Raw genomic sequence first — 12304 nt, 5'->3', positions numbered from 1 at the left:
CGCAGACTCGATCGTTCCTCGTTACGTCAGCAACTTTTTACCGATCGTTCCGGCAATTCGCGCAATTCGCACTCGTTACGCAATCGCTGTTTGTTCACGGGGCACTGCGAAGATCCTTTTAGCACGAGAGGTCGAAACAGAATCGCGCGCTTTCTCCGCGTTGGCAACGAAGTTCAAACAACGCCTCGTAGCCGTTGGATCCATCGCGAGGCGAGAAAAAATTGTTAGCTCAAGCGAGGAGCTAAGACGTGAGACTCGTAACCGAAACGAAACTCGTAGAAACGACCTTAAACCCATCGTTTAGAACTAAGCTATCGAAAAGAGAAGAAAAAGAGGAAATTAAATAACATACGTGCAAATATAGTCTGCGTAACTCCATCAATTTTCAAGTTAAAGGTTCGTCGATCTCATTTCGAACCCTCTGTCTGACTGTTGTGAGACTCGTAACCCAAACGAAACTCGTAGAAACGACCTTAAACCCATCGTTTAGAACTAAGCTATCGAATAGAAAAGAAAAAGAGGAAATTAAATAACATACGTGCAAATATAGTCTGCGTAACTCCATCAATTTTCAAGTTAAAGGTTCGTCGATCTCATTTCGAATCCTCTGTCTGTCTGTTTCGACTACAGCTGTTCGATCCAAACGGAAACAAGTTGCTGCGATGGCTGTATTGGGACGACGCAGCGTCGACCCTGATGGGCATCCCGACGAAGAAGGACGTTGGCAGCCACCGACTGAGCGTGAAGGTGTTTGGTAAGCACGACGACACGGCGAAGGACCTGTTCGTCGTGCAAGTGGTCCCTGAAAAGTACGAGGAACTGAAGCACAGGGACGGAAAGGTAAGACTTTTAAGCGCGAGACACTCAGACGTCTCCTGGCAGAGGCATTCGAGTACCGTTGCCAGGCTTATCGTTAACGACGGAAGCATTCCGTTGGCAGCGGTTCAACCGGCTCCTGAGCGAACAACAGGTACCCCCTGGCTCTGCCACCGCGAGGATTAATCGCCGCGATTTGTAACCTGTTGGCGAACTTCGCGTGTAGCACATACTTCTCGCATCGATGGTCGCGAAGTTACCCTTCCTTTTCCTGTCTTTCCTCAGGAGTCACCTTCTTATGGAACGCATCCTCTTATCGATAACGGTACTGCGCGGTGCAATGGCATCGAGAGATGATACCAAACGATCCTCGAGAATCGTGTAATGCAATTTTGCGGAACGTATGAAATTTCCAAACGCGAGAGGAAGAAATGGGGATAGTGGATTTGATAAAGTGAATTTCTTTAGTCTTTGTGCCATTTTTGGCGAAATAATTTCGTAGAGTTTCACCTGAGATGAAAGTTAAAGTTTTGAACCAGCGTCGAGCAGCTGAGAGAATAGATACGCGTTTAATCGCGATCGATCGTCGTCGATTAGCAGGATCCTTGCGCAACGTATGAAATTTCCAAATGCAATAATAAAAAAACGGGGAACAGTGATTTTGATAAAGTAAATTCTTTAGTTTTTGTATCATTTTTAGCGAAACGATTTTGCAAAGTTTCACGTGAGAAGAAATTTAAAGTTTCTTCTCGAGTCAGCGTCGAACAGTTGAGAGAATAGATACGCGTTTAATCGCGATAGATTGTCGTCGATTAGAACCGAGTGATCGGTTGGCAGGGTTCGTCACAGTCCGATCGTTTGTCGCTAAACTCGGTCGCCCAGTCGAAGCTGTTAATGAAGCGGTAAATCAATTGCCGCGTTAATCGGTTTCGTCGCACGATCGGGCAACAAGCGGCATATCGGTCGTGGAGGTTTGACTTTTGCGCGTTCCCGCGTTGATCATTTTAATCGGATCCGGCCGATTTTCGGCGGCTCGATAATTAATTCGCCTGAATTCGCCGCTCGTTAAATCGCCCGGGCAAATTAGCTCGTTTATCTTGTCGCTACGAGCGATCTGGGCTGCGATCGGCCGCCATTTTTCTCTCTCCAGTTTAGCGACGATTAATTAACCGGGTAAATTCGATTTCAACGCGGGCGTCCGTCGATTCGCGATGCTGACTCCCCGTTTCGAACTGAACGTTTCGAAAGTGCACTCCATTTTCAGATAGAAAGTCGCCAACTTTTGTTTAACCCTCGACTTTCGCGTCTGAATCGTGCGAATACACCTCGAATCGATGTTAACGTAAAATCGTGAAATTGAAATTCGATCGAGTGACAATTTAAATCACTCGACTGATCTGCACGAAGTTGCAACTCGCGAATCAAATATCCAAACCGAAACCCAACCGATCTCCGCGCGACAATTGGTGCGATGTTATAAATCTTGGCGAGGTTTCTCGACGTAAAAAAAAAAAAAAGAACGGCTCTGACGAACGATTCGAACGGGGATATTTATTCGCCGCCTCGCGTCTCTCGTGGGATGAAACGCGATCGCGGCGGCGTTTAAATCACTCCGTGGAATTAGCATGGTAGACGTCGCTGATTGATACCAATTGATAATCCTTCGCGTTGTGCGTCATCGCGCAACTGTTCGTATCGTCGTCGCGCCGCCCTTAATTCGTCGTGGTTTCGCACCGTGACACCGTTCGCCAGCCGGCTGAAATGGGGCGTGTTTCGTTTTTCAGACGCACTGCGACGACGGCGAGGAACAGACGCTGCTGACGATACTGCTGGACGCGAGGTTCGACAACCTCTCGCCGCCCACGAGGGTCAACACCATCGAGAACCTGGCAGGATTTTTGGGACTGCACGTGGTACGATATCATTTAGACGATCGTTTCTTCATTCAGTGGAAGTCTCGAGTTAAAAATCGTTCGAATTTCAAAAGTCAACTTGTTAACTTTCGAATTTTCCATCGTCACGATATTTTTATTATTTTCTTACCAAGTCTCGTTAGAAGTTCAAAGTCAAAATCGATCCACCAATTGCTCGAACATTTTATTAACTTTCGAATTTTTTATCATCATATTTTTATTATTTTCTTACTACAATAATTACATTTTGACTTTGAAAGAAACACGAGTACTCGTGCCATCGGTACTTCCACGGGATTAACTCGATGAGAGCCTGTGTACAGCAATTAAGAGTGGCTAAACGCTAACCCACTTAACCAATTCCCTGCAAAGCTGGCAACGCTCGTTGGGACCACCGCGATCTCTCTCTCCATAGAAAATAATCACTTCTAAAAATTACCCTGCCGCGGTAAAGAGTATCTCTCGCGAGTCGATTGCACTCGAGCACGTTGGTACCACGAATTCGTAGTTTCGCGGTTCATTAACAAGCCCAGCAGTCGAGCGGGATTTTAATTAGGGGGCGAGGGGATACGAGAAATTGTCCGAGTGGCTCGCGAGGGTGTCCTAATTCCTGGTAGCTGCCTGGCGGCGGCGGAAGTAGCGCCGTTCCGGTGGAAGAATATTTGATGAAAGTTTGTTAGGGTGAAACGCGTCGCTTCTTTACGAGGGATGAAACTTTACGACGTTCGGATGGCCAGAGACGCCACAGCCGCAGAATGGAAGATGCATCGTGGCCCTCGACATAATACGGGAAATGTTCAACTTTCGGTGTGGCCATGTCGAGTGGCGGGCTTCCGGCGAGCCATAAATTGGACGCTTTTCAACGGACCCGCTGTGCCTCCGCACAGCAGCCAGGGAATTCTTAATTAATTTAATCGCCAAGAAACACGTTACCCTTCGCGTTCAGAATGATATCGCAATAATACGCGCGCTGGTACGCTTCGTTTACGTTCATTTCAGCGCATTCAACACCTCCTCTTCTCTTTTTTTTTTTTTATTTTACGACGACACTTTAAATGCTTGGTCGTATGATTAAAGGCGATTCTCAAGCGTGTCGAGTTCTCAGAGATCGAAATGGATATTGCACGCTCTCTTTGCGTTATCTTATCCGCCTGTCGAGCGAAGCGACGTCGAGTAAATTTCTCCTTCTGAAAGTATCGATGTACGATCTGAAGTATTGAACCTCGTGCGAGGGGAACTTTCTTTCGTACTTTCGACTCGATTTTACGGGGAGTAATCCCTGCTTCGCGAGATATACCCGGTGTTACAAGGAATTCTTTCCTCGGGACGATCTTTTTTTCATCCGACAGGATCTTTCTTTCCCTTATTTCCTTAGCATATTTCAGAGGCGACATTGTGTCCAATTTTTCCTTCCGCGTTGCCTTTGATATCGCACGGAATGGAGTGTGCAGTTTTTATGGCCCCTCTTGTCGGGAAACTCGAGCGAGGTGGAATACGGAGAATGCAAATGATATTTTGAATAGAAAATGCGGGGATTTGCGGAATTACACAGAGGAGACTTAATTATATTTACCTCTTCCGGATATTGTTGCCACTTTCCACAGGAATTTTAAAGTGGAATTACGATTTTTCAATATTTTCTCTGCAACCGCGGTCCTCTCTGATATTTACACGTAGAACGTTTGAAAGTGGTGAAATGTAATCTTCGTTAATTTTATTAACTTCGACGAACAATGTAAATTGAAAGTTTTGAATGGGTTAACGCTGGACAAGACGATGGTTTCGTTAACGATCCGTATTCGAACGTCTCCGGTACGACGATGGCGAATCCTCGAAACGTGGAACCGTTCGTTAAACCACTGGGAATTGCCACGTCGGAGGGGATTCATTTTGTCGGAATAATCGAATCGGTTACGCAAATTCAATCTACCGTCCTCCACCATCCGGGGGGATGATTTAATTGCGTCGCGCTGAATTTTTCCCGATCGAAAATCTATTTTCCGCGTGATTAGAGTGGTCGGCGTAATTGAAATCGGGGGCTGGGGTCGCTGGTATTTCCGTTGCAGCTTACGTTTCCGTAATAACAGCCCCGCCGTCGCCGTCGCTCTCTGCGATCCAGTATTCAGAGAGGATTTGAATTTCAGAGCGCGTTTTCGATGCACCCGCAAAGCGCCAAGGATAATTTGAACGCTGATTCCTCGGTGATACTCAGCGGGCCTGGGAACGTGAAACACAGGAAAGAGAAACACCTCACGGCGATCCAGTGGCAGGTAAACATTTCGAAACTGTTGCTTATTCCCTTTTGTTATTCGAACGCGATCGTTCAGTGCTTTTCTTTCAGTTTCATCGAATTTTTTCAGAACTTTTCATCTCAATATTTTACACCTTCCTCGATTTAAAAATACTAGACAAACGAAATTAATCTGTACTATATTATCGTCTATTTATTTTTAAACTTTACTAGTTTAAACTAAAAAGGGAGAAATTAAGAAAATAGATATCGCAAATTAAAACCAACGTATCCTTTTTCTGTGCATCGAGAGAAGAAATAGCGACAACGAAAACTAATCTAGCACGTCTGAATTGTGTTGGTAGGTCGGCTGCGACGGTCATTTATGGCGGCATCAGACAGATCTGGTGAAGCACCTGCGAGAGCAAGCAAAAGACGGCACACTGGCCGAGGTGATGCAGCTTCCGGTTCTTTTCTGGCGCGTGAAGACTGATTCCACTCCGCTGCTGAGGAACAGGAGGGAGGCCGGTTCTGGGGACAGTCCGGATGATTACGACGAGAATTACGACGATTACGCGGACGAGTACGATGAGGAGGAGGAGGAAGACGGAGACGACGATGTCCAGCCAACGTTTATGCCGGATACCATCCCTCGATTCGAAAGTAACCTGCTGTCGGAACATCCTCACAGGCATCATCACGGAGAGGGACCAATCGATTGGAACGTAAGCGAGAATTCATACCTTTCTTAGCATTTCCGTGTTTCGATTTTGCGCGAAAAGAATTTTGTGTATGTATTCGTGGAAGTTTAATATTGCTTGCGGGTATGTTTAGACTGAGGAGATAGGCGACATCATTCCAGTGGATAATCAGCCGAATTCAAGGGTCGCAACGAACAGAACCGTGACGGACAACACGTCGACCGTAAGTATCGAAACGAGGCTGAACCGAGTCGTGCGATCGATCACCTTTTCCGAGACGAGAAAAGATTCGACTTGAGCAGAAAGATCGAAAACGAGAGAAACACGAGAAAAAAGAAAAGACATCGCTATATATACATATATATATATATAACTGGCTTTCGTTGAAATATTCTTATTGTCTCTGTCCTTCATTCGCCATGCAAACCGCTTTAAGGGAATCGTTGCGCTTAAAATACTTTAGTCTAGCTGTGGGTGACTGCGTGTCCAATGCCGACCTAATGCCAATCTCTATGCCGTTTTAGGCAGTATCGATCGATGTATAGAAAGCGCCTCAATGCAATTGATATCTCACAGTCGTTACAGAAACGAAAGCCTGCGAGAGAAAGAGAGAGAGAGAGAAGAGCCACATATCTATACACGTATATTTATGTATCTCTTTCTCTCCGCTCAACTTTTGTACATCTTCTTCGCTCCCCTCATAATGTAACTAACAAAGTTTTTCGTGCCGTACAATCGCATCTACTAACGATTTCGCAGACAACAACCACTGAACTTACATCACCACCATCAACAACTCCACCACCACCACCACCAACAACAACAACCACCACCACGACGACCTCTACAACTCCTTCGACAACAACAACATCAACTACAACATCAACAACAACAACAACAACCCAACAACCACAGTCGTCAACGGGCACTAGCACTACTGCCAGCACAACAACGAGCACAACAACAGTTGATACCACAACAGCAAGCGTCGCGCCGACCGTGATTGTACCCTCGACCACGGAGACGCCGGAAACCACCGAAGATTCGACGAAGAATACCAGATACACGGAGAACAACGAATCTCTAAACGTCTCATCCGTCACTACACCAGAACTCACCACCATCCCTCCTTCGGTAATAGTTCCTCAGTCTAGCACCACTGTGACCATCGCTGCTGCGACCGGAACAGTGCCAACCACCATCGTCGACAGGATGGAAACGGACGTCACCGGTGGTACTGTTAATGTCACCACGGAAGAGGTAATGCTTCGATGCTTTCAGCTTCCTCGTTTGTACGATAGTCCGTGCTACGCATAGAATCGGTTCACGTTTAGTCTGTCGCTTTAGTATGCCAAATACGATAGGCCGTTACGTATATCACACCCCATCTAAAAAGCTGTCCGTCCTTGTTCGTGCGTGTGATGCGCTGCGAAGGATCGCGCGTGCATTCATTTCCGTTCGAGGGATACATTGGACGTGTAATTAAGCGTTTAAGCGTTTACGAAGACTGTTAGACAGCGAGACGGATGATGATCACGCGTTGGAATTTCTCTCGACAAAGTGTCTCGTGTTTTATGCGATACTATGCGAATCTCATTTTTAGTCGCTTGTATATATATTTGTGGGTAAGTTAAGTCGCGGTTTAGGATGAACGTACAGTGTAATTGAGTGAGACGAGTTTCAGCGTTGATGCTGATCGCAGAGCTCAGTTGATTCGATACGAGTTTGCTCGTCAATGTTAATCGTGGGATACTTCACTCGACGCCACTTGCAATGTACGTTCTCAGAGATGTAATTCAACGCTTTAACAGCCTCTGAAAAGATAATTACGCGCGATCCTTCCGCACCATCACCTGATTATCATAGCGAGATCTCTCTTTTCTTGATGCGTCGTCGTATCAAAAGTTTACGATCAAGCCGTAAAACTATCGCTGAAACGTCTGTTTTCTGCCTTCAGCCGACGGAACCGTCGTCAATGCCCACGACGAGACAGTCCGCCACTCTGTTACCCGTCACAGCACCCACGAACACCACCACCACGATCACAACCACCGCGTTCGTCGCGAATGCCACCGCACCACCCGTCACAACAATGACACAGACGAGAACGACACCGACCACAACCACCACAACCACCACCACCACCACCACTACCACCATGGCCCCAACCACCACTACTACGACCAGTACCACGACCACTACCACCCCAGCACCGACCACCGCTGCCACTGAACCGCCCAGACCAACCACGGAGACCGTCAGCTACGGAGTTCCGAACTTCGCGCCAAGACAAGACAAGAGGCTGAAGAAGATAGCGGTCACTGCTGGGAAACCGTTGAGCTACGTCATACCAGCGAACACATTCACCGATTTCGAGGACGGGGACACCAGACATCTGAAATTGCAGTTGTACCTTCAAGGAGCGCCGTTGAAGCCCAGCCATTGGCTGCAATTCAATCAGAACACTCAAGAGGTTTACGGATTGTAAGTGTAATCGTACGAAACTGGTTCGTTGTTGAACGAATTAAAGATAGGGACTCAAGGTTGTAAATGTTATAACTGTATGCCGCGAAAACCAATACGATTGCTTCCCTCGTCTTTAATTAAAACCAACTGTGCGGAGAGTTCAGGGTCATCGATTGCATTCGATGCATAAGTATAAAAAGCATGGGTGACCTAGATTTGGGTATCGTGGCGTGTCATAGTTCCCTACTTCTTTCTCTATTATCGCACGATTTTCCTGACAATAGTGGAACATCGTGCGCAAGGGGAATAGAAAAAGAAAGCAGGGACACGCGAAGGGTGTCTAGACTGGGTTGTATTACCGTGCGTGGCGTGCTGAATTTTTGATCGACTGTCATTGCACAGGCCACTGGAGAACGATATCTCTACCTGGAACTACGAATTGGTTGCCACTGACAGAGAGGGATCGAACGTCACTGACAGGCTGGATATACACGTGCAACAGCATAAACTCAGTCGCAGCGTGAACCACAAGTTCAGCATTCACCTGAGGATCGAGAAGCGATCCGAGTTCCCGACGAACATCGACTGGGAGCTGGAGGTACTCTTCTCTCGTAGCTAAGATCGCATTCGTTTAATTAATATTCGATCGCTTCGTAGGTGATCCGAAAATTAGCCACGTTGTACGGAGACAGCGACACCAGACACATCACCGTCAGATCGGTTGACATCAATAACGATGAAGCGATCTTCACTTGGACCAACGACAGTTTGCCCAGAAGCAGCGAGTGTCCTGAACAGTACATCTACGACCTGCTTGGAGTGAGTGGCTTTTCAGTTTTTATCACGACTCCAGATATTCTCTGTGTACGAATAATACAATACTCTTATCGTTCAGGTCCTGACGAACGAAATGGGCAATCCCAGTCACGCGTTGAGGGAGCTTCTCGCGCCTAAGATCAAAGTGGAACTAGTAGTCTATCAAGGTATCGGACAGTGCGAGAATATGAATCGTCCGGAGGTACCAAAAGTTTCTACGCAAAAGCCTAAACAAAACATGGCGCCGCTGCCAAGGAACCAGGTAGACCTTGTCAACGCTACTGTTGGTCAGTTACTCGTATTCAAAGTGCCAGAGGTACGTCGCATAAATATAATACAAACAATGTACGCTTCGATATGAACACGATAATTAACGTGAAACTGCTATTCCAGGACACTTTCTATGACGCGCAAGATGGTTCCGCGAGGAACCTGCAAATGTCTCTGTTGACCGTCGAACGCAAGCCCATCCAGCCGCGGGAGTGGTTGCAGTTCGACAGCAAGAACCAAGAATTCTACGGAGTGCCAATGCGTAGCGACGTTGGACGCAAGCAGTATCAATTAGTCGTTACCGACAAAGAAGGTAAACCAAGCTACTCGTGTATAACTTTGACTCGAACAAACCGGTTGTAAACTTGCTGGCGAACTCGTTGCAGGCGCGAGCGCCACAGATGGCCTAGTCGTAGTGGTCCACCCAGCACCCTTCGTTCACCACACGGTGGAGTTCTCCATGACTCTGGACATCCCTTACGAGTCGTTCGCCCATTCCGCGCTCCAGAAGCGGAACTTCATCGAGAAACTGCGCGATCTCTACAAAGATAAGGATACCAACGCGATTTCGTTGCACAGTATATCAAATGGTAGCACAGTGATCACGTGGCACAACAGAACCCTGCCCACCTCGTATTGCGCCAACGAGGAAATCAGCAAACTGCGATCAGTGCTGGTGAAGGACCACAGTCGATCCGTCACTGACGAGGTCCTCGACATCATGGGGCCCAAGTTCCCCGTGAAACAGATCACGGTGATCCCCATGGGCATCTGCCTTGGCGAACTGACGGACCTTCATTCGCCCAACAACAACGCCCCACCCATAGACGACTCCACCTCGGTTGGCGCGTTCCACGACGACTATCTTATCACGTTCGTCCTGCCAGCAATAATCATCTCAGTGATGCTCATCTCGGCTGGCATCGTCGCCTGCGTCCTCTACAGACGAAGGCGTAGCGGGAAGATGAGCGTCAGCGAGCAGGACGACGAGAGGCAGAGTTTCCGGAACAAGGGGATACCTGTCATTTTCCAGGACGAACTGGACGAGAAACCAGACCCAGGTACAGACTTAATTCACGCGAGTTCCTTTACAGATAAGATGGGGTGGAATCTTTCTTCTATGAGTTGAGTTTGAATGGTTGGATTTGAGAGGGGAACGGAAGTGAACTTGTTTTTGGTAGCGGTGTAACTTCTGCTGTAACGAGAGACATCGTCGTTTATAGTAGATGATCGATGATATGTGGCGCAGAATGTAATTCTTTTTATTCGAGTTGTTTTTTGGTTTGTTACAGGTAACAAGTCTCCCGTCATTCTGAAGGAAGAGAAGCCACCGCTACCGCCGCCAGAGTATCAGAAAGCAGAGGATGGCGCGGACGTCCCGATGCTGCCCAAAGAGAACTCTGAGGAGCCGTATCAACCCCCGCCGCCGTTCGCCACTAATCGCGAGACGAACCGTCAGAATCGCCCAAAACCCACCCCCACGTACAGGAAACCGCCGCCATACGTGCCACCCTAACAAAATACAGTCCACTCGCCCACGCGCAAATATATGCTAGCGATGCTCGGAGACTCCCCAATACACGCGCAAAACCAAACCAGCTATCAGAAGAAACCTCAGATCGCCGTAAACGCCGACAACTGTGGACCTCTGAACGCATACAACAATCTTAAGTAAAAAGCAGCAAAAAACAGAAAAAAAAAACGGAAGAAAACGGAAAAAAAAAAAGAAATAACAAGAAACACGCTTTCGTTCGTCCCGGCATTCGATCCAGTAACACACATTCAATCGGCACCGCGAAACGAGAGAGAAGACGAGAGATCGGTGTTCGCGAGAAGTCTCACGCCAAAAAACGAAAAAAGAAAAAACGAAAAAAAAAGAAGTCCAACGCCCACTTTTACTTACTTTTTTGTTTTTTGTAACGTTATTATCTATATGTACATGTATACTCACTCGTCGCTATTTATCCGCGGTTGTATAACGTAATTTAAGGGAAGAGAAGGACGAGGGAACGAGCCGATGGGAACTCGTCTCCTCGAGTTTCTCTCTTTTTTTTCTTCTATTTCCGTTCACGTTTTACTATTTTTTTTTTTTTTTTTATTTCTTTTTCCTATTTTGAACGAAACGAATGTACTTTTTAATCGTCGAACGTGTATGTACTTTAATCAGTTCACTGGGAAAACTTTTTCTAGGGAGTGTAATGGGATTTTACAAATCACGCGTTGCCTTTCCGTAACGAATTCAAACTGTAGAAAGAGAGAGAAAGAGAGAGCGAGCGAGAGTAAGAGGAGAATGATTCACTGCATACTCCGATCGGGTATGAGCGGATATTTTTTAGGTTTTAGGTTTACGATGAGGGGGGGGGGAAAGGGAAGGAAATGAGGAACTTGTAGAACCAGCCAGTCGTTTTGGGGGTAGGGGGTGGCGAGATGTATTTTATTCGATAACGATGATACGCGTAGCACGGAGAGTTCGGTGTGTGTATATGCAGCAACGATACTCGTTAAATATTTCAGTAATATCAGTGCCATTTTTTAAGCAATAAGAGTATCCTGCTGTGAACGAAGAGGAACACGTACTATAAATGGTTCTACGACTTAAAGCAGTTTACTATTAATGAGAGAAAGGGGAAAAAAAAAGGAAAAGCGTAAAAAAAATGCGGTCTCCAAGTATCAAGGACTATGGACTTAACGAATCTTACAACGTACCTACAACGCGTAACGCTGCCAGATGAAAAAAAAATTAATAATATTAAAAAAAAAAAAAAAAAAAAAAAAACACGAAAACTCGTCGTCGGACGAGACAGTTTCTTTTTATCGCCAATCGTTCGAGCCTCTTTTTTTACACTGTCCGTACAAGTCACGTGCAAGAGGAAGATCGGAATATCGAGAACCGCTTGGAACTTTTTCGAGTATTCCGCGACTTTTTATCGAACTGGCCCATCCGACGAACGACTTCGTCAGACTTAAACGATTAACGTTAAGGAGAAGTTAGGGATTTTTTTTAAAAGATGGAATGAAAAGAAAAGAACATAACTTAATCGAATTGTATCTGTTCGCGCGATATGCCATTTGCAGAGTGACAGCAAAATGCT

The 12304-nt window shown here is 46.5% G+C and overlaps 1 protein-coding gene across 1 annotated transcript in view; it reads left to right on the top strand.

The window, feature by feature from the left end:
• LOC143430382 (uncharacterized) overlaps positions 1-11827 on the top strand; it is a 62924-nt gene extending 51097 nt beyond the window's left edge. Inside the window, exons 3-15 of the mRNA XM_076906621.1 lie at positions 631-840; positions 2601-2729; positions 4874-4999; positions 5325-5684; positions 5794-5883; positions 6420-6920; positions 7618-8144; positions 8529-8724; positions 8784-8945; positions 9022-9258; positions 9336-9525; positions 9599-10273; positions 10505-11827. Coding sequence (XP_076762736.1) covers positions 631-840; positions 2601-2729; positions 4874-4999; positions 5325-5684; positions 5794-5883; positions 6420-6920; positions 7618-8144; positions 8529-8724; positions 8784-8945; positions 9022-9258; positions 9336-9525; positions 9599-10273; positions 10505-10728 — 3627 coding nt within the window. The 3' untranslated portion in view covers positions 10729-11827. The remainder of the gene's footprint in view (positions 1-630; positions 841-2600; positions 2730-4873; positions 5000-5324; positions 5685-5793; positions 5884-6419; positions 6921-7617; positions 8145-8528; positions 8725-8783; positions 8946-9021; positions 9259-9335; positions 9526-9598; positions 10274-10504) is intronic.
• The last annotated feature ends 477 nt before the right edge of the window (positions 11828-12304 follow it).

This window comes from Xylocopa sonorina, chromosome 13 (genome assembly GCF_050948175.1).
Source record: "Xylocopa sonorina isolate GNS202 chromosome 13, iyXylSono1_principal, whole genome shotgun sequence".
In the NCBI taxonomy this organism is placed as follows: Eukaryota; Metazoa; Arthropoda; class Insecta; order Hymenoptera; family Apidae; genus Xylocopa; species Xylocopa sonorina.
Note: the sequence above shows the minus strand (reverse complement) of the source record. Positions and strands in the feature narration are given on the sequence as shown.